This window comes from Megachile rotundata, chromosome 4 (assembly GCF_050947335.1).
Source record: "Megachile rotundata isolate GNS110a chromosome 4, iyMegRotu1, whole genome shotgun sequence".
In the NCBI taxonomy this organism is placed as follows: Eukaryota; Metazoa; Arthropoda; class Insecta; order Hymenoptera; family Megachilidae; genus Megachile; species Megachile rotundata.
In genome coordinates this window covers 18,626,517-18,646,990 of record NC_134986.1, presented here as the reverse complement: position 1 = coordinate 18,646,990, position 20,474 = coordinate 18,626,517, and the positions used below count along the sequence as shown (strand labels likewise).

Here is a 20,474-nt window from a genome sequence, read left to right as displayed (position 1 = left end):
GCAATTATTATTTTTACATAAAATAAGATTAATAATTAATTTAATAAAGTTGATATTATGTACAAGCCTTGTTCTTCACTTTTTTTGTAATTTTATATTTGAAAAAGGTACATATGCTGCCATCTAACGGAGAGGTACGTAATGATCTATAATTAAAAAAAAGAGGAAAACTTCGGAATATGGACATTGATAATGGCAAAGTCGAAACATTCCGAAGTTAATTAGTCTTGCACTATAATGGAATTTGATGAATATTATAGCAAATTAAGGAAATAAAATTAATATTAATCGAATTGAACTGAAAATGTAGGTAAATGCTTTGGGGAAAAAATGATATAGAACGTACATGGCGCCGCCTAGTGGCAGCGCGTGGAACTAACGAAGCTCCAGTTTCAAAAGTGTGTAGTTCACCCTGTTCGCCGGAGAGATGGCGCCACTTGTACCATTTTTGTGAAAAACTAATTATTATCGATTTTATTGATTAAAATGCTATATACATATATTATATATTTTAATAAAATCGATTTTATGCTATCTGCAATATATTTCGTGGGTCTGCCGATACAAATTATGTATTCGAAATAATTTGCATACAACACTGTGTCTCATCGGTGACGTAAGGAATGACACAATGTCACAAAATTTTTTCGAGCCGCCAAAAATCATTCTTACAATTTGATGACGTTTGCATTTGCTAATTTATATATATTTATTAACAGTGTTTCTAAATAATACATTCTAAAGATGTTCGTAAATAAATACAAAATTTGACAAATATGAATCAGACTTACATTTACATTAAGGACGTGAATACATGTTTCGTGCGATACGATCTCATTTTACTAATAAAATTAGGTAAACATATGTTTTAAAAATTTGTATCCCAATCGGAAGGATCCACAGGCGCCGTTTTGGAATCAGGAGGAAATCTATCGAAGTTCCTCATATCGAGATAATGTTTCACCTAAAATGAAACAATAAAATTATACACTTCAAATTTATATCTATGAAGACGATACTTACTGTTATCGTAATTGGAGAGCGCATTTTTTGACGTTGCAATGCCTGCCAGTCGAACGAATGAAACCACCTGAAATTAATTAACAATAAATACAAATAACAGGTACATTTTTTCTGAATATAAGTACCTATGACTACGAATATCCTGAACACCATGTCTCAGACAACCAAGTCTCTTAACAGGATTATTCTCCAACAACCCCGTGATGAAATGTTTCGCAGAGGTTTTGATCACAGGCGGAAAATGATTTTCATTAATTCCGCTAAGAATGTTATCGTACATGTCCAAGTCCGTTACATCTAGAAAAGGTGTTCGATTCAGAAGCATTTCGTACACGAGGATACCCAGTGCCCAATAATCGATAGCCCTTTAAATAAAAGCAGTCGTTCATTTTATTCAAGGACGTAAAAAAACCATTCCTTCAAATCATTCAGGTGTGATACGTACTGATTGTAAAGTTTGCTCTGAATAATCTCAGGAGCCAAGTACTCCGGTGTGCCCATGAAGGTCTTCGTTTTGTGAGCCCCAATCATCTTGCTCGATCCGAAATCGGTCTACAAAGATAAAACAATTAGGGATCTTCGTTGATAAGAAGACATTCGCAGGTAAAAAACACTTGCAAGTTTAGCGTAACCATATTCGTTGAACACCACGTTCTCCGGCTTCAAGTCTCTGTAGATGATCCCCAGAGAATGAAGATGATGTAAAGCTTCCGTGATACAAGCAGTGACGAATCTAGCCGATAAATTTTCTAATCGTCCACTTCTGTTTAACATCGTCCTCAGATCTCCGCCTAGACAAGCCTCCAGCAAAAAGTACAGATACCTTTTGTCTTTGAAGGTTCTATGTAATCTACAAAGATTAGAATTGTATTATATAGGTCAAGTCTATTCAGACCTATTTACCCACTTGCAGATAAACGGTGAATTGCACATCTTCAAGTTATTCTTCTCGTTATAAATCATCTTCTGAAACATCCCCTCCGTGATCATGTGCTTCCTCACTTTTTTCCTAGCGAAGCTGACATTCGGTATCGACAGGATTGTAACCAGCTCCACCCTGCCGTAACCACCGGTGCCGATTGTTCTCTCGACAACTAAATTCGATAACGATAAATTGCGGAACTTGTTGTCCCACTTGTCCTCCTCGACCAATTTCTTCTGACAATCATCCCAGTTCTTGTTCCTGATCGAGTCCAGGCCCCCGAGGTACTCCAGGAACGTCCTAACAAAACCAACGACAGGAACAATCGCTAATATTCCTGTGAATTTACGTACTTTCTTTCTATGGTGTAGCATTCCACTCCAGGAGGCATTGCAATGGCGTTCGCTTTACGGGGCTCGTCGTTGTCGAAGAGGGCTCGTTCTCCGAAGTAGTCACCCTTCTTGAGGACCATCAGCTCCTGCTCGGTTCCGTTCGATCTGTTTTTGGTGATTTGTACGTTGCCGGCGTTTATTATGTAGAATTTATTGCCTAGTTGCTTTTCTCGTATTATGTAGGACTTTGACGGATAGAATTCCTGGAGTAAGATGGGTGTTGTGATAAAGTATGCAGGTTCGGCTACTGGTGGGTTTAATTTCAGGGGATGGTAGTTGGGGCGATACTTAACAACTTCCTTTACCAAAATGTTGACTGAAACTTAGTTTTCGAATTATTAACCCCTTGCACTATAGCTTATTCGTCAAGTGCGTCAGTCAGAACTAACTAATTACAGCTACAATATTAATACAATATTAATTATGTCAATATGTTATTATACAATCGTTGACTATGCAAATTATAATTGGTCTTAAACTTCAAATTGAAGCGTACTAAAAATTCGAGTAAAATTGATCACGGCTGAAGTAGGAGTGCGTCACGAGTCTGACTCGTCAAAATAGTGCAACGGGTTAGAGAAAAACACTGACCAATTGTTAGTCGTTCAGTATCAACCAACTACCATCCCCTGAAATTATGCCCACCAGTAGCTCAACATTCTGTATGCAGTGCTAGGTATTTACATACCACAGCTACCAAGTCGCATATTTTCAAGAGAGCCTCCTCCGGCAGATCACTGAATACTTCGATTTGACGAAGAAGTTTGAGATTGTACTGTACGGACTCTTCGTTGCTCCTCGCCATGATGGTCCGAAACATGTGTCTGTCCAGAACCCATACCTTTCCATCTGTGCTGACTGAGAGATACATAAAACTAGTGATAAGCATGATCATGAATGATAAGCGTATATTTAAACATTGCATTAAACAAGCATAACATTGCATATATAGTTCAGGTATATATACAATATCGTAACAGCTGTAATATCTGCAACCTCTGAAGTTAAATTACTGCAGAAGTTACCAAGACCAAACCAAATATACCAGACCAAAGTTTGCTAACTGTAACGAAGTTTAGGTATTAAGAGTATTTGATACCGTCTATGGAGCACTGTCTTTTGGTGTTGTACAACAGGGCCAGTTCCCCGAAAGCGACACCAGGTCCAAAGCTCCCATGATACGTTTTACCCACGTATATTTCGAAGGAACCACTCTCGGAGACGTACAGATGAGAACCTACCATAGAGATTGAATGAATCTACCATAGTGATCCCAATAGTGACTGATGATCTCAAATTTCGAATTATTGCCTACCAGTCTCTCCTTCGAAAATAAGTCGGGTGTCTGCTTTCACTTTTTTGGGGTACATCACCGAAACGAGAGCCTCTATGCGCATGTCGTCGAGGTCGGAAAGGAATTTGTTACTGAGTAGAGCATTTCTGATTAGTGCCTTCGTCCTACAAGATGTAAGAGTCAAGTTATGATCGGAGGTGGTTGAAGAGATTTGATGAGTTCGATGAATTTCAATGGTGGATTTCAAAATGTGAAATTTCAGATTCGATCTTTGACACGAAAATTTGGCTAATCTTTAAATTTGAATGTAATTAACTGATTTATTCAAAGATTTTACTTGTCATTTTTCTCGCAAATGGCGATCGAGGTATCAGCTGACACGTCCACATCACCGATTACCCCAGCTTTCCTCTGATGTGATAACTGTCGATAGCAGTCTTCGCTGTTCTGTCTTTTCAAACCAGAACACTTGATGTGTGCTTGAAAGCTCCTTCGCAAGAACATTTTGGACACTTATTCGACGAAAAAGGGAAACATTTTCTTCAGTGAGAAAATCACAATAGGATGTTGCTTCGAGTAGGTGAGAGCGACTGACGTTTAACGGCGATAGATTATTGATCTTATCTTTAATGAACTGCAATTCTCTTTGGTAAACGGTCTTACGAATGCGTTTGATAGATACGACAATATCAAGGATTTATGTCCAATCAAGTACTTCTTTTTTAAGGATAGTTATCAGAACCCTCATTGAAATTGTAGAAGACTGATAAAACTAATGATTTCATTGATATTTTAGTTAAGAATTACTCATTAGAAATTTGAAGTTGTAGTTAAAGCTTATTTTACAATTATAAGTTACAATTTATAATTTTACAATTACAAAAAATGATATAACTTATAAATAATATAAAAGAATATTAACATTGGAAAGAAAGAAGTTATTAAACTTGTGTAACTTGCAGAAGAATAGAACTGAAAGAGGTGGTGAAATGAAACAATAATTAAACTCAAGTATAAATTTATTAATAACTCGTAACATTGTTAACAATCACATTCATGATAATAAGCATTTTTGATCATAGAGTATCTTTTTGTTCCTACCAATCCAAATCGCTGGATCTATCTAATTACAGCCTAATCGTCAGAAAAAGCTCCATTAACGTCGTACTATTGTCACGTATGCAGTAACTATAAATAGGAAAACTGTTCATCGATCAAGTCCGAATCGGTTAGTGATAAGTGCAATCCGTCGTTTATCGACGGATTCTTATTGCATTATTGAAAGAGTTCCCCGCAACTTCATGAGTCATCTCTTATCGTTTAATGGATAAACCACGTAGATGTTGCTTATCCTGATGTATTTCTCGATGTTAAAAATTGTCATCCCATCCAGAGAATTCGTCAGGTGGTACATTGCGATCTGGAGGATATCTTTCGAAATTTCTTGTGTCGATTGGACTTCGTACCTGGAAAACATTGCTGTCTCAAAACTATGATCTATAGAGGTGGAGGTCAGTTAGGTTACTTAGGTGGATCTAGGTTAGGTTATATAGGTAGATTGAGTGGATTGAGCTAAATAAGCTTCACTGGGAAAACAGTAGGTGGGGAGGTATAGGGAATTATGGGGCAGTATAACTTCTTAGGGAAAATGACAATTTCCCAATTTTCCCAATTTCCTAATTTTCCCAATTTCGACGCTTAGTAATTCCACGCGTAGTAGTTCCACGCTTGGTAATTCGACGCTTGGTAATTCCACGTGTGGTAATTCGACGCGTGATAGTTTCACACTTGGTAATTCAACGCTTGGTAATTCCACGCGTGGTAATTCGACGCGTGGTAATTCCACGCTTGGTAATTCCATGCGTGGTAATTCGACGCGTGATAGTTTCATACTTGGTAATTCAACGCTTGGTAATTCCACGCGTGGTAATTCGACGCGTGGTGGGTCCACGCTTGGTAATACGACGCTTGGTAATTTCACGCGTGGTAATTCGATGCGTGGTAATTCGACGCGTGGTAATTCCACGCTTGGTAATTCCATGCGTGGTAATTCGACGCGTGATACTTCCACACTTGGTAATTCGACGCTTGGTAATTCCACGCGTGGTAATTCGGAGCGTGGTAATTCCACGCGTGGTAACTCGGCGCGTGATAATTCGACGCGTGGTAACTCGACACGTGGTAATTCCACGCGTGGTAATTTCCCAAATTTCCCTATTTCCCAATTTCCTAATTTCAACGCGTGGTAATTCGACGCGTGGTAGTTCCACGCTTGGTAATTCGACGCTTGATAATTATAAGTGTACATTTATTCTAATAATTTTTGTGGAAGATCAGTTACTGGAGCTCTAATCAATTAGGTCTCATAGATACTATTAATATTTACCGTTGGTACGATAGGTGCTGGCATTCTAAGTCTCTGTAGAGCCTGCCAATTGAATCCATTGAACCACCTGCACAAATAATATTCATTAAAACATTTTGCGTTTCACCCAAACCCATATATATGAAATTAGAAGCTGTAACAATTTCGTAAAGACGCCACTTGAAGAAGTACTATTCATTTTATCCCGAGTGTCATCTTACCAACTCTAAGCATAATTAACTTTGCAACGTATTCAACGTTGTTATTCAATTAAGTTTACAATGTCATAATGTACATTTGAAATGTAACATTTAGTAAATGACTCACTTGTGGTCCCTAATATCCTGAATACCATTCCGTTGATACCCCAGTCGTTCCGAGGGACTCAGACGAAGCAGTTTCTTAATGAGATTGTTCGCGTTTTTGCTAACGATACTCGGTATCCCAACCACTTCGACTCCCTTCAAGATTTTATTGTAGGTGCTCATGTGATCGGGACCTCGGAAGGGTGGTTTACCGACCAGCAGCTCGTGAGTCAATATTCCGAGAGCCCAGTAGTCCACCGCCCTGGGGTACAAAATACTTTCGTTTTACACTTTACTAAACTATGCATGCAGTTCTATGTTATGGTCTATAGAGCTATTTTAGGTTAAATTAGAGTAACTCGGTGATATCGTACCGGTCGTGTCCTTTGTTCAAAATGATCTCTGGAGCCACGTACTCTGGTGTGCCTGCGAAGGTCCAGGTTTTTGATGGTCCTATCTTTTTACTGAAACCGAAGTCCACCTAGAAGAAGTTCACATTAATTTATTTAGGTGTATACTTGATTTCCATGGTTAAATCAGATTATCCTTGACGCATTTGACCTACCAGTTTCAGATATCCCCGAGAATCAAGCATAAGATTTTCGGGCTTCAAGTCTCGGTAGACGATGTTTAATGAATGAAGATGATCGAGAGCTTCCACTACGCATCCCACCATAAATTGCGCCGTCGTATCATCGAAATACCGTCGTCTTTGAAGGGTCGTCCACACGTCCCCACCCAGACAGACTTCCATTAGGAAGTAGACGTACTTGCTGTCTTTGAAAGTCTGATAGAGTCTGTGAAATATGAATCAAACTTTATAAACATGTATGAGCATTAACTAGGTCAGGTGATACATTTAATAAACTGATGAATGGCCAGTGACCAATGACCAATGAAATGAACTATAACGTCAGTCTAGATGTCTGGAAATCCTTAATCACTTTCATCTAAAACTAAGATTTAATGTTATTACGTACGAGTGGTGATGTGATTAAAACTTTAAAAGATCCAATAACTTTGCATGTTACACTAACTTGCAAATGAACGGCGAGTCACAGGCCTGCATGATATGCTTCTCATTCAGCACATGCTCCTGTTGTTGCTGTTCGACCATGACCTTCTTCTTCAGCATCTTCAACGCGAAGCTCTTCTCACAGTCAGACTTCAAGGTAACCAATTCGACCCGTCCAAATCCACCGACTCCCAGAGTACCTCTAGTCTCCAAATCAGCCAAGGTAACATTCGAGTATTCGTTGGTCCACTTCTTAGGAGTCAGTGACAACTTCTGCTTCTCGTATTCCGCCACCCAATCTTTATTACGTATTTCGTCAAGACCACCCAGGTAGTTTAAGAAGGACCTGAAATACAATATTGTTTCACAAAAGGAAAGAAAGAGGAGAGGAAAGACTCATAGGAGACTTTCTCTGAAGAAAGATGACTCACTGTCGGTCCAAGGTTAAGCACTCGACTCCAGGTGCCAGAGCAACGACATTAGCGTGACGTCGATTTTCACCGGAATCGTCATACAAAGCTATTTCTCCAAAGTACTGTCCCTTTCCAAGGACCACGAGTTCCTCTTCGTCTCCGTATTCAGTGTCTTTGGTGATCCTCACGTTTCCGCCGCTGATTATGTAGAACTTCTCGCCCTTCTCTCCCTGGCGCACTATTTTAGCTCCAGCAGGGAAGAATTCCTAATAATTTTCTGGTATTAAAATTGAGGAAATGTGTTTGGAAGTATGAGACCTACCACACGTATCAGGTCGGAGATTTTAGCTAGGAGGTGGTCCTTCGGTTCTGGTAGCTTTTGGAGAACGGAAACCTGCCGGAGGAACCGGACGTTGCCTTCTAGTCGCTCTTGCGCTGTCCTCATCATCACCGTGAGGAACACCGATCTGTCCAACACCCATACTTTTCCACCCTTTTTCACTGGGAATTTTAACATTGTATGAGTCTCCAATTACTTCACAAATTCACAATTTGTATGTACATTAATATATTGTTAATTAAAATTCCACGCTTGGTAATTTGGCGCGTGGTAATTCCACGCTTGGTAATTCGGAGCGTGGTAATTCCACGCTTGGTAATTCCATGCTTGGTAATTCGGAGCGTGGTAATTCCGCGCGTAGTAATTCCACGCTTGGTAATTCTACGCTTGGTAATTCTACGCTTGGTAATTCCATGCTTGGTAATTCCACGCTAGGTAATTCGACGCGTGGTAATTCCACGCTTGGTAATTCCATGCTTGGTAATTTGGCGCGTGGTAATTCCACGCTTGGTAATTCGGTGCGTGGTAATTCGACGCGTGGTAATTCGGTGCGTGGTAATTCCACGCGTGGTAATTCGGTGCGTGGTAATTCCATGCTTGGTAATTCCACGCTAGGTAATTCGACGCGTGGTAATTCCACGCTTGGTAATTCCACGCTTGGTAATTCGACGCGTGGTAATTCCACGCTTGGTAATTCGGTGCGTGGTAATTCGACGCGTGGTAATTCGGTGCGTGGTAATTCCACGCGTGGTAATTCGGAGCGTGGTAATTCCACGCTTGGTAATTCCATGCTCGGTAATTCGACGCGTGGTAATTCCACGCTTGGTAATTCCATGCTTGGTAATTCGGAGCGTGGTAATTCCACGCTTGGTAATTCCATGCTTGGTAATTTGGCGCGTGGTAATTCCACGCTTGGTAATTCGGTGCGTGGTAATTCGACACGTGGTAATTCGGTGCGTGGTAATCCCACGCGTGGTAATTCGGTGCGTGGTAATTCCATGCTTGGTAATTCCACGCTAGGTAATTCGACGCGTGGTAATTCCACGCTTGGTAATTCCACGCTTGGTAATTCGACGCGTGGTAATTCCACGCTTGGTAATTCGGTGCGTGGTAATTCGACGCGTGGTAATTCGGTGCGTGGTAATTCCACGCGTGGTAATTCGGAGCGTGGTAATTCCACGCTTGGTAATTCCATGCTCGGTAATTCGACGCGTGGTAATTCCACGCTTGGTAATTCCATGCTTGGTAATTCGGAGCGTGGTAATTCCACGCTTGGTAATTCCATGCTTGGTAATTTGGCGCGTGGTAATTCCACGCTTGGTAATTCGGTGCGTGGTAATTCGACACGTGGTAATTCGGTGCGTGGTAATCCCACGCGTGGTAATTCGGTGCGTGGTAATTCCACGCGTGGTAATTCGGTGCGTGGTGATTCCAACCGTGGAATCAATATATTGACTCGAATGGCATTCGATTTGACTCCACAAGGTTTGTAGTCCTAGTGTTTCATTTAGCTTTGTAGTGCTAGTCTTTCACCTAGTCTTTTGCCTATTGTTTTTCAACGACACTTAGTACATTAATTAACTTACCATTAATCGATCGAAGTCTTTTGGTGTTGTACAACAGGGCGATCTCTCCAAAAGCAACACCCGGTCCGAAAGTTCTTTGGAACTTGTTACCCTGATAAATATCAAACTCTCCCTCCGCAGACACGTACAAATGCGACCCTAAAGAGTCAATTAAAAACAAATATATACAAACTGTGATAGATATTTAGAATGAAGGCAAGCACGAAATATATTTTACCTATATCGCCTTCTCGAATAACTAGAGTATTAGGTGGTATCGTTTTAGAGTACATTGCAGAAACCAGTGCCTCTACCTGATTTTCCTCGAGGTTGCCGAGAAACTCGTTCTCCAAAATGGCCCTCTTGATCTGTCGTCTACTCCTATAAGAATTCAAATCTTCAGTAAACTTCCATCTAACTTGATTAGTAGTTCGACTACTTTTCATGTTTGAAAATATTACTTGGAGTCCTTTTCGTAGACGGGGGTGGGTGCAGAGGGTGGAGTCGGGGTCCTTCCAATGATTCCACCCCTGGGGTTGTTCGAGACCTGATCAGAACCGTCTGAATTTCGGGCATCTTCATTTTCGTGGTGCGTGGGAAGATGGTTGCTGCTCTTTCCAGGTGGCAGTGGCGCTCTGCCTTTTCCATTGGAAGTTAGGGGTGGACCCGTTCCGTTTGGTACTGCGGTACCGGGTACGGCTTGTATCTGCAAAAATTTATATTGGTCTTCTGTTATTTACTATTTTTGGTTTATTAAATATTGCAGTATATTATTTTAATATACATATCCACAGTACTTGTCTGTATCAAATTTAATTATAAATTTACTTACCACGCCATGAGTGGTATCCAATTCCCCAGATCGTTTGTAACTGGTCACCACCGGGACTTTTGTACTTACATTCTGCAAATAAACAATGAATAATACAAACTAGTCTTTAACGTAGTCTCCGATGTACTACATTGAGTCTAAATTATTCGTAAACACGTTAAATAATTTTGAGAACATTCTTCACAACATGACAATACAGAAAGTATATCAGGCTTGCAATCATTTAATTTCCACTCGGCAAAGATAACGAGTATCAATTATATTTATCTCTTACTCACCACGTTAACACCGTTCACATGATTCACCTCGTCATTCCCGGGCAGAGGGGTAAGATTGATACTACCCCTCTGACCCAGGATATTAGCCCTCGGGAAGCACGAGAACCTCATGATATCATCTTCGTCCAACACATGATGGAAGCACACTCTCTTAGCTCCTGAAACACACGAAAAGATTTATCATTCGTTTTCAATCATATTCGCGTGCGACTGCAACCATAAACACACGTTCTTGTCAGCGATCGACAGAATTGTCTTATCAGACCTGCGCCTCAACCACGAATTCCTCGTTCGCGTTAATCGCGATAACGACACTTATCATTCGACGAGCATCGTACGAGCACGAATTGCTTTATTGCTTCCTTCATTGCCACGACGAGCCATTGTGGTTACTCAAATTTCGGTAAATATTTGATCAATGACTATTTAATGCGTCAGAAACTTATATTTGGACGACATTAACATTCATAGCAAAAACGTAAATTGAACATAAAGATACGGTCTTCTTTCTTTAAGGGCTGAGGAGATTTGTTGGAGGAGTTGGGGATTTAGGCAGTTGCGAATTTAGGGATTTGGGTATTTGGGAATTTTGGGATTTGGGGATGTAGGGATTTGGGGATGTAGGGATTTGGGGATGTGAGGATTTGGGGGTGTAGGGATTTGGGAATGTAGGAATTTAGGGATGTGAGGATTTGGCGCGTGGTAATTCGGGGCATAGTAATTCGACGCGCTTGGTAACTCGAGGCGTGGTAATTCGATACGTGGGAATGCGGAGCGTAGTAATTCGACGCGTGGTAATTCGACACGTAGTAATTCGACGCGTGGTAATTCGACGCGTGGTAATTCGATACGTGGTAATTCAACGCGTGGTAATTCAACGCGTGGTAATTCGTCGCGTGGTAATTCGATACGTGGTAATTCCACGCGTGGTAATTCGATACGTGGTAATTCCACGCGTGGTAATTCGATACGTGGTAATTCGACGCGTGGTAATTCAATACGTGGTAATTCGGAGCGTGGTTATTCGACGCGTGGCAATTTGATACGTGGTAATTCGATGCGTGGTAATTCGACGCGTGGTAATTCGATACGTGGTAATTCGACGCGTGGTAATTCAATACGTGGTAATTCGGAGCGTGGTTATTCGACGCGTGGCAATTCGATACGTGGTAATTCGATGCGTGGTAATTCGACGCGAGCTAATTCGGAGACAATTCCGAAATTTGTGAAACCACAATCCAGAATGCAGAAATACCAATATTGCTGCTAAAGAACACAACACAAGAATACATCTCTAATAACCTAATCCAAACCCATCGCAACCTTAATCTCTAACTTAATCCATCCTCAACTCCAATTTTATCAATATCGGTCAAAAAGATAACTTACTTAGTCTTGAAGAAGACGAAGATCGAAAATGAGTCTCTCACTGTTGTTTGTAACCACAAAGTCTGTGCCGTTAACGAGATCGTGACCTGGCGTTTAAAAACAGTCAGACAAAAGTTGCAAGGAGTTGGACAGCGAGCACGTGTCCGCCTCACCTAGTCACATGCTTATGCTAACGATGCTGGATGCACGATATATCGTACGCTGACGTCAAAACGCATTAGCACGTTCTCACGAGTAAGGATATACTCATTCCGCGGGATGATCGTTCGCTATTCGAAAAATTTTCCAACTGAAGGCTGCTTATTAACTAACGACCGGCATAATAATCCTGTTTTCGAGTTTCAACTTTGGGAAAAATCAACATGATTGTTGACGTTCGGTTTTGTACCTTTCCAGTTGAATTATTCTCGAGTTGGTAGAGCGAATTATCGAGTCAGAATTTCAGAAACGATCGATCTTATCGAATGTAGTGATTCTACAGTCTCTTTGCTCATCTTTTAGACAACAGCAAAGAGAAAAATGCAAGCTCAATTTTCATAAATTGTTGTACAAGGTTAGTCTTCAGACGTGTCTGCAATTTTAAAATTGTCTCCAAATAACAGGCTGGAGAAATATGAACTTTGTTCGAAAAAGTATTGACAAATTTTCGGTGATTTAATATGAACTTGTTTATACATTTTGCACGAAGTAAAGGTTGGAACGCTAGTCGTTGCAAAGAGCAGTTGGTGTGTTAAGCAAGTGATAAGAATATTTGATTAGCCAAGAATCTCTCCAAACATTATTTACAATGTGTTTGTAGAACGAGTTGCAGTACACTTGTGCAGATTCCTAGAAGCTATTATGCTCTAGATGATCTCAGGTGTTCAAGGACTTCGGAAAAATTCTCAACTTTCATTTGTTTTAGAACTCTCTTTAAATTGTTATTAATATTTTTACTTCTAGACGCGTGGTAATTCGGCGCGTGGTAATTCCACGCGTAGCAGTTCGACGCATAGTAATTCGACGCGTGGTAAATCCACGCATGGTAATTCGGCGCGTGGTAAATCCACGCGTAGTAATTCGGGGCGTGGTAATCCGACGCGTGGTAATTCGATACGTTGGTAATTCCACGCGTGGTAATTCGACGCGTGGTAATTCGATGCGTGGTAATTTGACGCGTGGTAATTCGATACGTGGTAATCCGATGCGTGGTAATCCGACGCGTGGTAATTCGATACGTTGATAATTCCACGCGTGGTAATTCGACGCGTGGTAATTCGATGCGTGGTAATTTGACGCGTGGTAATTCGATACGTGGTAATCCGATGCGTGGTAATTCGACGCGTGGTAATTCGATACGTTGGTAATTCCACGCGTGGTAATTCGACGCGTGGTAATTCGGCGCGTGGTAATTCGATATGTGGTAATTCAACGCGTGGTATTTCGACGCTTGCTAATTCGACGCGTGGAAATTCGAAGCGTGGTGATTCAACGCATAATAATTCAATACGCAAATTCCCCAATAATCCATGTAAAGATAAGTAATCGAATATCCAAATGATTTGTGGCACGTATCTGACAGTTCAATTGTAAGTGGATCACGGTTTCCGGTGATTTTAATGCAACGAGGAATTATTTCGTAACAGCAATCAGCTTTATTTGTAGATTACGTTCGAGACAAAGCGAATGCATCAAAGAAAACTGGAAAATCGCTTCATTTTTTTTCCCATCGATCGTATCTGGTGAAACGTTTCCTGCCTCGTTAGAGGTCGAGCAATTAACTCGAAGGAATAATTGGAAGCTGGCGCTGACGGTGTTCGTCGCATATTTAGTCTTCACTTTTTCTTTTCACACACGATTATTTTCCGGGTTCTTTTTTACGTAATACGATTCCTTGCAACCTGCAGACGTTTCGTAATTTATCTTGCACAATGGTTACAAGAATGTCGCTCACTGAACGTGTGGAACGTGGAGTATGCGGTTGATGAGTGAGATATTGAGGAAGAAACCATTCGTATTTTTTCCGATTATTATACTCGTGTTGCTAGTATTTTTTGCAGCTGTGTTTTTAACCTCATCGATGCTCAATTAGTTTCTAAATTTGTTAAACAAATGTTACACAGTCGTTTAGTTTGTTTTTAGATTCGAAGGCCACATATGTGGATGTTTCTTTCTAAATTCATTAAAGGTCACATATGTGAATGTGTGTTTTTTTATAGAACACATATGTGGAAGTTTAGTCTGTTTTTAACGTCATCGAAGGTCTCACAAGTGGACGTTTAATTTGTTTTCTAATTTGTCAAAGGCCACATATGTGGACATTTAATTTGTTTTTAAACTTACAGGTCACATATGTGGATGTTACATATCCTTAATGTTTATCATTTTTTTAGAATTTATTTATGTAATTCTTGCATAAGTAAATAATAGTAAACTAAATAGTAATAAATGTTGACATATGATTTTGTGCAAATTATTCATTAATCTTGTCCTCGCAAACGCTCGTGATATTATTAATACCCACATTATCTAATAATCCGTGTCTGTTCTTCGTCTTAAATTAGATACATCTGTATCGAAGAATTTTTCTTCCACAGCAATAATTATCACAGTACACACGTCGTATGGAATGGAATGTTCTTCATGAGCTCTAACAATGTGCTGATATTAATGTATCTGTGAATTCATTTCCTAATCGACTAACTTCATTGGTGGTCTATTGGAATGTGCCTTACTCTTCAAGAATGCCACTTCATTTTCTAAATGAAACTTCAATTTTGTAATACTTTGCTTCGAGCACTTTGTTCGATTTTAATGATACTAACAATTAATGTATATAAATTGCTTCAATCAATGTTTTTAGATAAATTGTTTTAGTCAATGTTTTTAGATAAATTGTTCCAGCCAATGTTTTTAGATAAATTGTTTCAGCTAATATTTTTAGATAAATTGTTTCAGCTAATATTTTTAGATAAATTGTTTTAATCAATGTTTTTAAATAAATTGTTTTAGTCAATGTTTTTAGATAAATTGTTCCAGCCAATCTTTTTAAATAAATTGTTTCAGCCACTGTTTTTAGATAAATTGTTTCAGCCAACATTTTCAGATATTTCTCAACAAAAAACCATTGTTTCCATTTAATCCCGATTGCAGCAACCAGCACAATAACCGCACATAAACACCGACCACGTGGTCAGAATACGTGTTTATTAAAATATCACTCGCAAATCGTTCCTCGGGCAAAACCGTACCACGGTTATTTTTAATCTGAGCCAATATTTTCCACCGTGTTATCGTGTTTGATTTTCCTTTAATTGCCGCGCTTAATTGCTCTGTCACGTCCGAATTTACCCAGACAACATCTGCAGTGTTTGCGCACGAGGTAAATCTGGTTTTAAACTCCGGTAAATCCACAGTTATATGTTGCAAAGTAAAATTGTACCACGGTACATTTCAAAATGTCGCGTTACATTTTGCGGCGACGATTTTGTACAAAACAACGAGTCAACTTTCAAATTATCGTACTCTTTTTTCCGTGTTTCGTTACTTGCACAACAGGATTACCTAATCGCGCAATATTTGCTTATGGCTGCGAGCAGACACGCGGAAATCTTATCAACAAAGTCGACTTATTTCTCCCCATTGAGTTGCAATCGAATCGCCAGGTATTATCTTTGTGATTTTTATCCGATGTCGAATGTTCTTTCCATCACGACCGATCAGATTGCGCGATAAACGGGTACGAACACAGAACTTTGTTTCACCGGTGAAATTAATGCACGTTTCTTGTAATAACGTGCTCTAAATTCTCGAGATTCGATAACGAGTACATACTGTCAATGTAAGACACTCACCTTGCAGATTTAAGGCCGTGAACGTTAACGATTAACGAAATAATTGGACAATTAACGGAAATTTTAATGAACGATCGCGGAGATACGGTTTTAGGAAAGAACGATCAGCTGCACTCGGTGAATTCACGCATAAAACTGATGTCTCAAGTTCGACAATGACGCAGAAATCTTATCTAGCCGATAACAAAGAGACAAAGTGTCAACAGGCAGGTACACGTACGGTCGTCTTATCTAACGAATCCTATTCTGCTTTCATTAATAACGTACCTATTGCTTTAATTATCTGAGGACCAGGGTGAGTCTAATCTACATATGATGGGTCTTTCCCGAGCCTGGGGGGACGTAGAATGTCACAAATTAGATATTTAGAAATTTTTGTTAGTGCATAGAGTTTCGAGGATTTTGATTGAATTCCTATATTCTTACATGTATGAACTTTCACATATTTTCTAATTTCCAATTTCCTAATTTTTCCAATTTCGACGCTTGGCAATTCCACGCGTGGTACTTCGACGCGTGGTAATTGGGCGCATGGTAATTCCACCCTTGGTAATTCAGCGCGTGGCAATTCCACGCGTGGTAATTCCACGCGTAGTAATGCCATGCGGGGTAATTCGGTGCATGGTAATTCGGCGCGTGGTAATCCCACGCGTGGTAATGCCATGCGTGGTAATTCGGTGCATGGTAATTCGGCGCGTGGTAATTCTACGCGTGGCAATTCCACGCGTGGTAGTTCGGCGCGTGGTAATTCCACGCGTGGTAATGCCATGCGTGGTAATGCCATGCGTGGTAATGCCATGCGTGGTAATTCGTCGCGTGGAAATTCCACGCGTGATAATTCGGCGCGTGGGAATCCCACGCGTGGTAATTCGGTGCGTGGTAATTCTACGCATGGCAATTCCACGCGTGGTAGTTCGGCGCGTGGTAATTCCACGCGTGGTAATGCCATGCGTGGTAATGCCATGCGTGGTAATTCGTCGCGTGGAAATTCCACGCGTGATAATTCGGCGCGTGGGAATCCCACGCGTGGTAATTCGGTGCGTGGTAATTCTACGCATGGCAATTCCACGCGTGGTAGTTCGGCGCGTGGTAATTCCATGCGTGGTAATTCGGCGCGTGGTAATTCGGTGCGTGGTAACTCAACGCGTGGTAATTCCAAGCGTGGTAATTTCCCAAATTCCCCAATTCTCCGATTCCCCAATTTCCCACTTTCCCAAATTCACGAATTTGCAGACTCCCAAATATCTAAATATACAACTCCTCACTCGACAGTATGGGACGCAACTGGTGCGTCACTCCATAACAACATATAAAACGCACCCGATGCGTCACTCTATTACAACATATGACGCACCCAGTGTGTCATTGATCATCCACAAGTCATCCAACAGAAAACTAATTACCCGTTTACGTAAACGAAACACGTGAAAGATAACAATAACGCCGATAGACTTTGACTGTAATAAGCATTGATTATCTTTGTACACAGTAACGTTCTAATTAGTGTAGCTATTAAGACCATGTTACGTTGCTGCAACTTAATTTACTTCTCGAATACTTCAACAAATTCTGTTTCTTCTTTCAACAGTGTAGACAGATATTTCATCAATACGTGATAACCGAAGGTTTATCGATTCCCGTTCGATAAAGAATGCATGGACAGACTATTATAAAAGAATTCACGGTATTTTCAGTTGAAAAGCAATAAAAAGTATTAGATAAAAAACAGGTATTGACAATAGATAGGTTGATTGGAATTCATAGCCAGTTATGCAATTTTTTCCCAGAAACGCACGAATACAGAGTTACCCATTTTCCTATTTCCTATTTTCTTGTCTACGAAACGATGGTCCCTTATCTCTGCGTTTATCGGTGCACGTCCATTGAACAATGTTTTTTCCTTTTCGCCAACGAACCTCGGAACTATTGCATTTGCTTGCTCATCATGAAACTGCTTTCCGTCTTTAACGCGTTTCTTGTAAACATTAAACTGTAGTAACTTTCGAGAAGTCGACGTGTTAAATAAATAACAATTAACACTGGAATCCATGATTCATCGATAAACAGTCATCGAAAACGTGTTCCAATTTTTTAACAAGTCTGCACGAAAGCTACATAATACTTCTATCGGTCACGATCGAAGGTAACGAGTACCGCGAAATCTACCAAATAAACATTCACTTAATCTTGTACAAGAAATGTGTCTTTAATCCTTAATGTAATTTATGGCCTGATATGTGCTTTTACGAGTTGTAATTCTGCGTGATATATTTTTACGAACTGTACTTACATTTGTTGCGTTTTAACGCGTTGCACTTTGAGACGCGGTAACTTTGGGCGTTATGATGCGGTGCGTGGTAATTCAGCACGTAGTAATTCGACGCGTGGTAATTCCACGCTTGGTAATTCGGTGCGTGGTAATTCCACGCTTGGAAATTCAGTGCTTGGTAATTCCACGCGTGGTAATTCGGTGCTTGGTAATTCTACGCGTGGTAGTTCCACGCTTGGTAATTCTACGCCGGGTAGTTCCACGCTTGGTAATTCCATGCGTGGTAGTTCGACGCGTGGTAGTTCCACGCTTGGTAATTCGGCGCGTGGTAATTCAACGCGTGGTAATTCCATGCGTGGTAATTCGGTGCTTGGTAATTCTACGCGTGGTAGTTCCACGCTTGGTAATTCTACGCGTGGTAATTCCACGCTTGGTAATTCCATGCGTGGTAGTTCGACGCGTGGTAGTTCCACGCTTGGTAATTCGGCGCGTGGTAATTCAACGCGTGGTAATTCGACGCGTGGTAATTCGGTGCGTGGTAATTCGACGCGTGGTAATTCGGCGCGTGGTAAGTCAACGCGTGATAATTCCACGCGTGGTAATTCGATGCGTAGTAATTCCATGCGTGGTAAGGCAATGCGTGATAATTCCACCCGTGGTAATTCGATGCGTGGTAATTCCACGCGTGGTAATTCGATGCGTAGTAATTCGGTACACAGTAATTCGACCCGTAGTACTTCAACGCGTAATATTTCAACGTGCTGTATCATCGCCACTGGAAATCTAATTTAATTCTAGAATAATAATTACTCCTCATACATTGTCGTCAGTAGATCATAGTACACATCCTACTAATAGGTTCACCTTTAGTTCAATGCATATGCGTACACATCCGTCCTTACAATTACAACGACCGACAGTCAAGTGCAAGAACACCTAGAAAGAATACTACGTGCAAGAGCAATGGAAACATATATAACGGAACATGCTCACAATATTCTGGTTTCAAACAAACATTTGTAATCTCGTCTGATTGATTTCGATCGATTTCTTTGATCAAATAGCTCGCACGAAACTTCCGAAACACAGTCAACGACCTACTTTCTGATTATGAAACTACAAAATGTGGCGGTGGCTCTACAATTTATGGTCGATGAGGGAATTAAGATTGCAATTGTTAACATTGATTAGAACAATTATGATGATGTCCTAGAAGATGCTGTCCTAGAATTTTGCAGATAACATTCAAATCTGAATAATGTTATATTTGATGATGAAAATATTTTTGAAGCAATGTATCTGTCGGTGATTGTCTTGATGTAATACAGATCAAACTAGAAATTGTGAATGTAGATAAAATCTCAATAGTGATATACCTGTCTCAGTGTCCTAACGCAGAATTAGAGCAGGTTCAAGTATAGTTGTTGGTTTCGTTATTTATCTTAACGTTCCATCTGCATTTCTATTACCAACTAAGCACAACACAATATACAAATCATACTTACTTGTCAAAGTTTCAGTCCTATATCAGTGAATCCACAAAGTCCGAACCCCGTCTAAACACTTGCCAGTCCACAGAATTGCAAAACGTTCACTGTCGATCACCGAGGAACACTTTCGAGATTCATTGTCCGTTACCGTGCACGATATCGCTCGAATCGATTATCCACGTCAATTAGAAAGTGGATCAGGTGATTCAAGAACGATGATTTATCTTCGTAACGTTCATTTTTCACTTGCAACTAAGTAAAGGCCCTTTGAGTGTTGTACGATTCGATAAGATTCGACGATTGCTAGCAACAGGTAGTTCGAGGTGTATTTGACGTGTTCGTGGTAGAGGAAGAATTCGATGGACCTTGGCTGATGGAGTCGAGGTGTTATCGACAGGACGGTCTCGATACCACTGGATGAAAAACACGACCACACGTTTTTCCAGCAAACGACGTTGTGGGGGTATTAGCAATTATTATCGTTTGGCACCTTATCCACGCGATACAGCCTGGTCGCCAGCTTAGCGATTACGTATTCGACTACACGTGGACTTGGTCACGATATCGATGCCGAAATGGCCGGCGAAAGTATATTTCCATTGGATCGATTAGATCGTTTCGAAGATAATCAACAAATTTCGCACGGACACAGATTTTGCTCCCACACTTATTTATAATCTTCACAGTAAAATTTTTGAAACACACGGAGTTAAAAATACAAATATTATTTATTTGCAGTTTGTGATTCA

At 40.4% G+C, this 20,474-nt stretch overlaps 2 protein-coding genes across 7 annotated transcripts; both read right to left on the bottom strand.

The window, feature by feature from the left end:
- Window positions 1-690: 690 nt before the first annotated feature.
- On the bottom strand, window positions 691-4,330 carry LOC100882390 (cGMP-dependent protein kinase, isozyme 1). 2 transcript variants are annotated; one of them, XM_003699858.2, is made up of 11 exons: window positions 3,969-4,309; window positions 3,653-3,795; window positions 3,437-3,574; window positions 3,026-3,195; window positions 2,299-2,540; window positions 1,931-2,245; window positions 1,642-1,873; window positions 1,469-1,575; window positions 1,149-1,388; window positions 1,024-1,090; window positions 691-964 (listed from the first exon to the last, which is right to left on the bottom strand). In XM_003699858.2, the coding sequence occupies exons 1-11, from the start codon at window positions 4,133-4,135 to the stop codon at window positions 869-871; spliced, it is 1,917 nt and encodes a 638-aa protein (XP_003699906.2). In that variant the 5' UTR covers window positions 4,136-4,309; the 3' UTR covers window positions 691-868. The 2 variants fall into 2 exon arrangements, with proteins under 2 accessions (XP_003699906.2, XP_076386555.1); XM_076530440.1 differs by lacking the exons at window positions 691-964; window positions 1,024-1,090 and having other exon boundaries at window positions 1,155-1,320; window positions 3,969-4,330.
- A 302-nt stretch (window positions 4,331-4,632) lies between these two features.
- Window positions 4,633-20,303, bottom strand: LOC105663395 (cGMP-dependent protein kinase, isozyme 1). 5 transcript variants are annotated; one of them, XM_012291985.2, is made up of 14 exons: window positions 19,741-20,303; window positions 10,745-10,902; window positions 10,467-10,538; window positions 10,096-10,340; window positions 9,873-10,015; window positions 9,656-9,793; window positions 8,052-8,230; window positions 7,748-7,995; window positions 7,339-7,662; window positions 6,867-7,098; window positions 6,676-6,782; window positions 6,324-6,563; window positions 6,018-6,084; window positions 4,633-5,097 (listed from the first exon to the last, which is right to left on the bottom strand). In XM_012291985.2, exons 2-14 carry the CDS (start codon window positions 10,853-10,855, stop codon window positions 5,002-5,004), a joined length of 2,202 nt encoding a protein of 733 aa, XP_012147375.1. In that variant the 5' UTR covers window positions 10,856-10,902; window positions 19,741-20,303; the 3' UTR covers window positions 4,633-5,001. The 5 variants fall into 5 exon arrangements, with proteins under 5 accessions (XP_012147375.1, XP_076386400.1, XP_012147388.1 ...); XM_076530285.1 differs by lacking the exon at window positions 19,741-20,303 and adding an exon at window positions 17,776-17,794; XM_012291998.2 differs by lacking the exon at window positions 19,741-20,303 and adding an exon at window positions 15,967-16,110.
- Window positions 20,304-20,474: the final 171 nt, after the last annotated feature.

Excerpts from the sequence above, each read along its gene's own strand:
- LOC100882390 (XM_003699858.2), bottom strand. The coding sequence starts at position 4,135 with ATGTTCTTGCGAAGGAGCTTTCAAGCACACATCAAGTGTTCTGGTTTG. Across the intron at positions 1,874-1,930 it reads AATTCACCGTTTATCTGCAA|ATTACATAGAACCTTCAAAG; the intron begins GTGGGTAAATAG and ends TAATCTTTGTAG. Across the intron at positions 965-1,023 it reads GCTCTCCAATTACGATAACA|GTGAAACATTATCTCGATAT; the intron begins GTAAGTATCGTC and ends GTTTCATTTTAG.
- LOC105663395 (XM_076530285.1), bottom strand. Across the intron at positions 6,783-6,866 it reads CTCGGGGATATCTGAAACTG|GTGGACTTCGGTTTCAGTAA; the intron begins GTAGGTCAAATG and ends AACTTCTTCTAG. Across the intron at positions 5,098-6,017 it reads CAGCACCTATCGTACCAACG|GTACGAAGTCCAATCGACAC; the intron begins GTAAATATTAAT and ends AATGTTTTCCAG.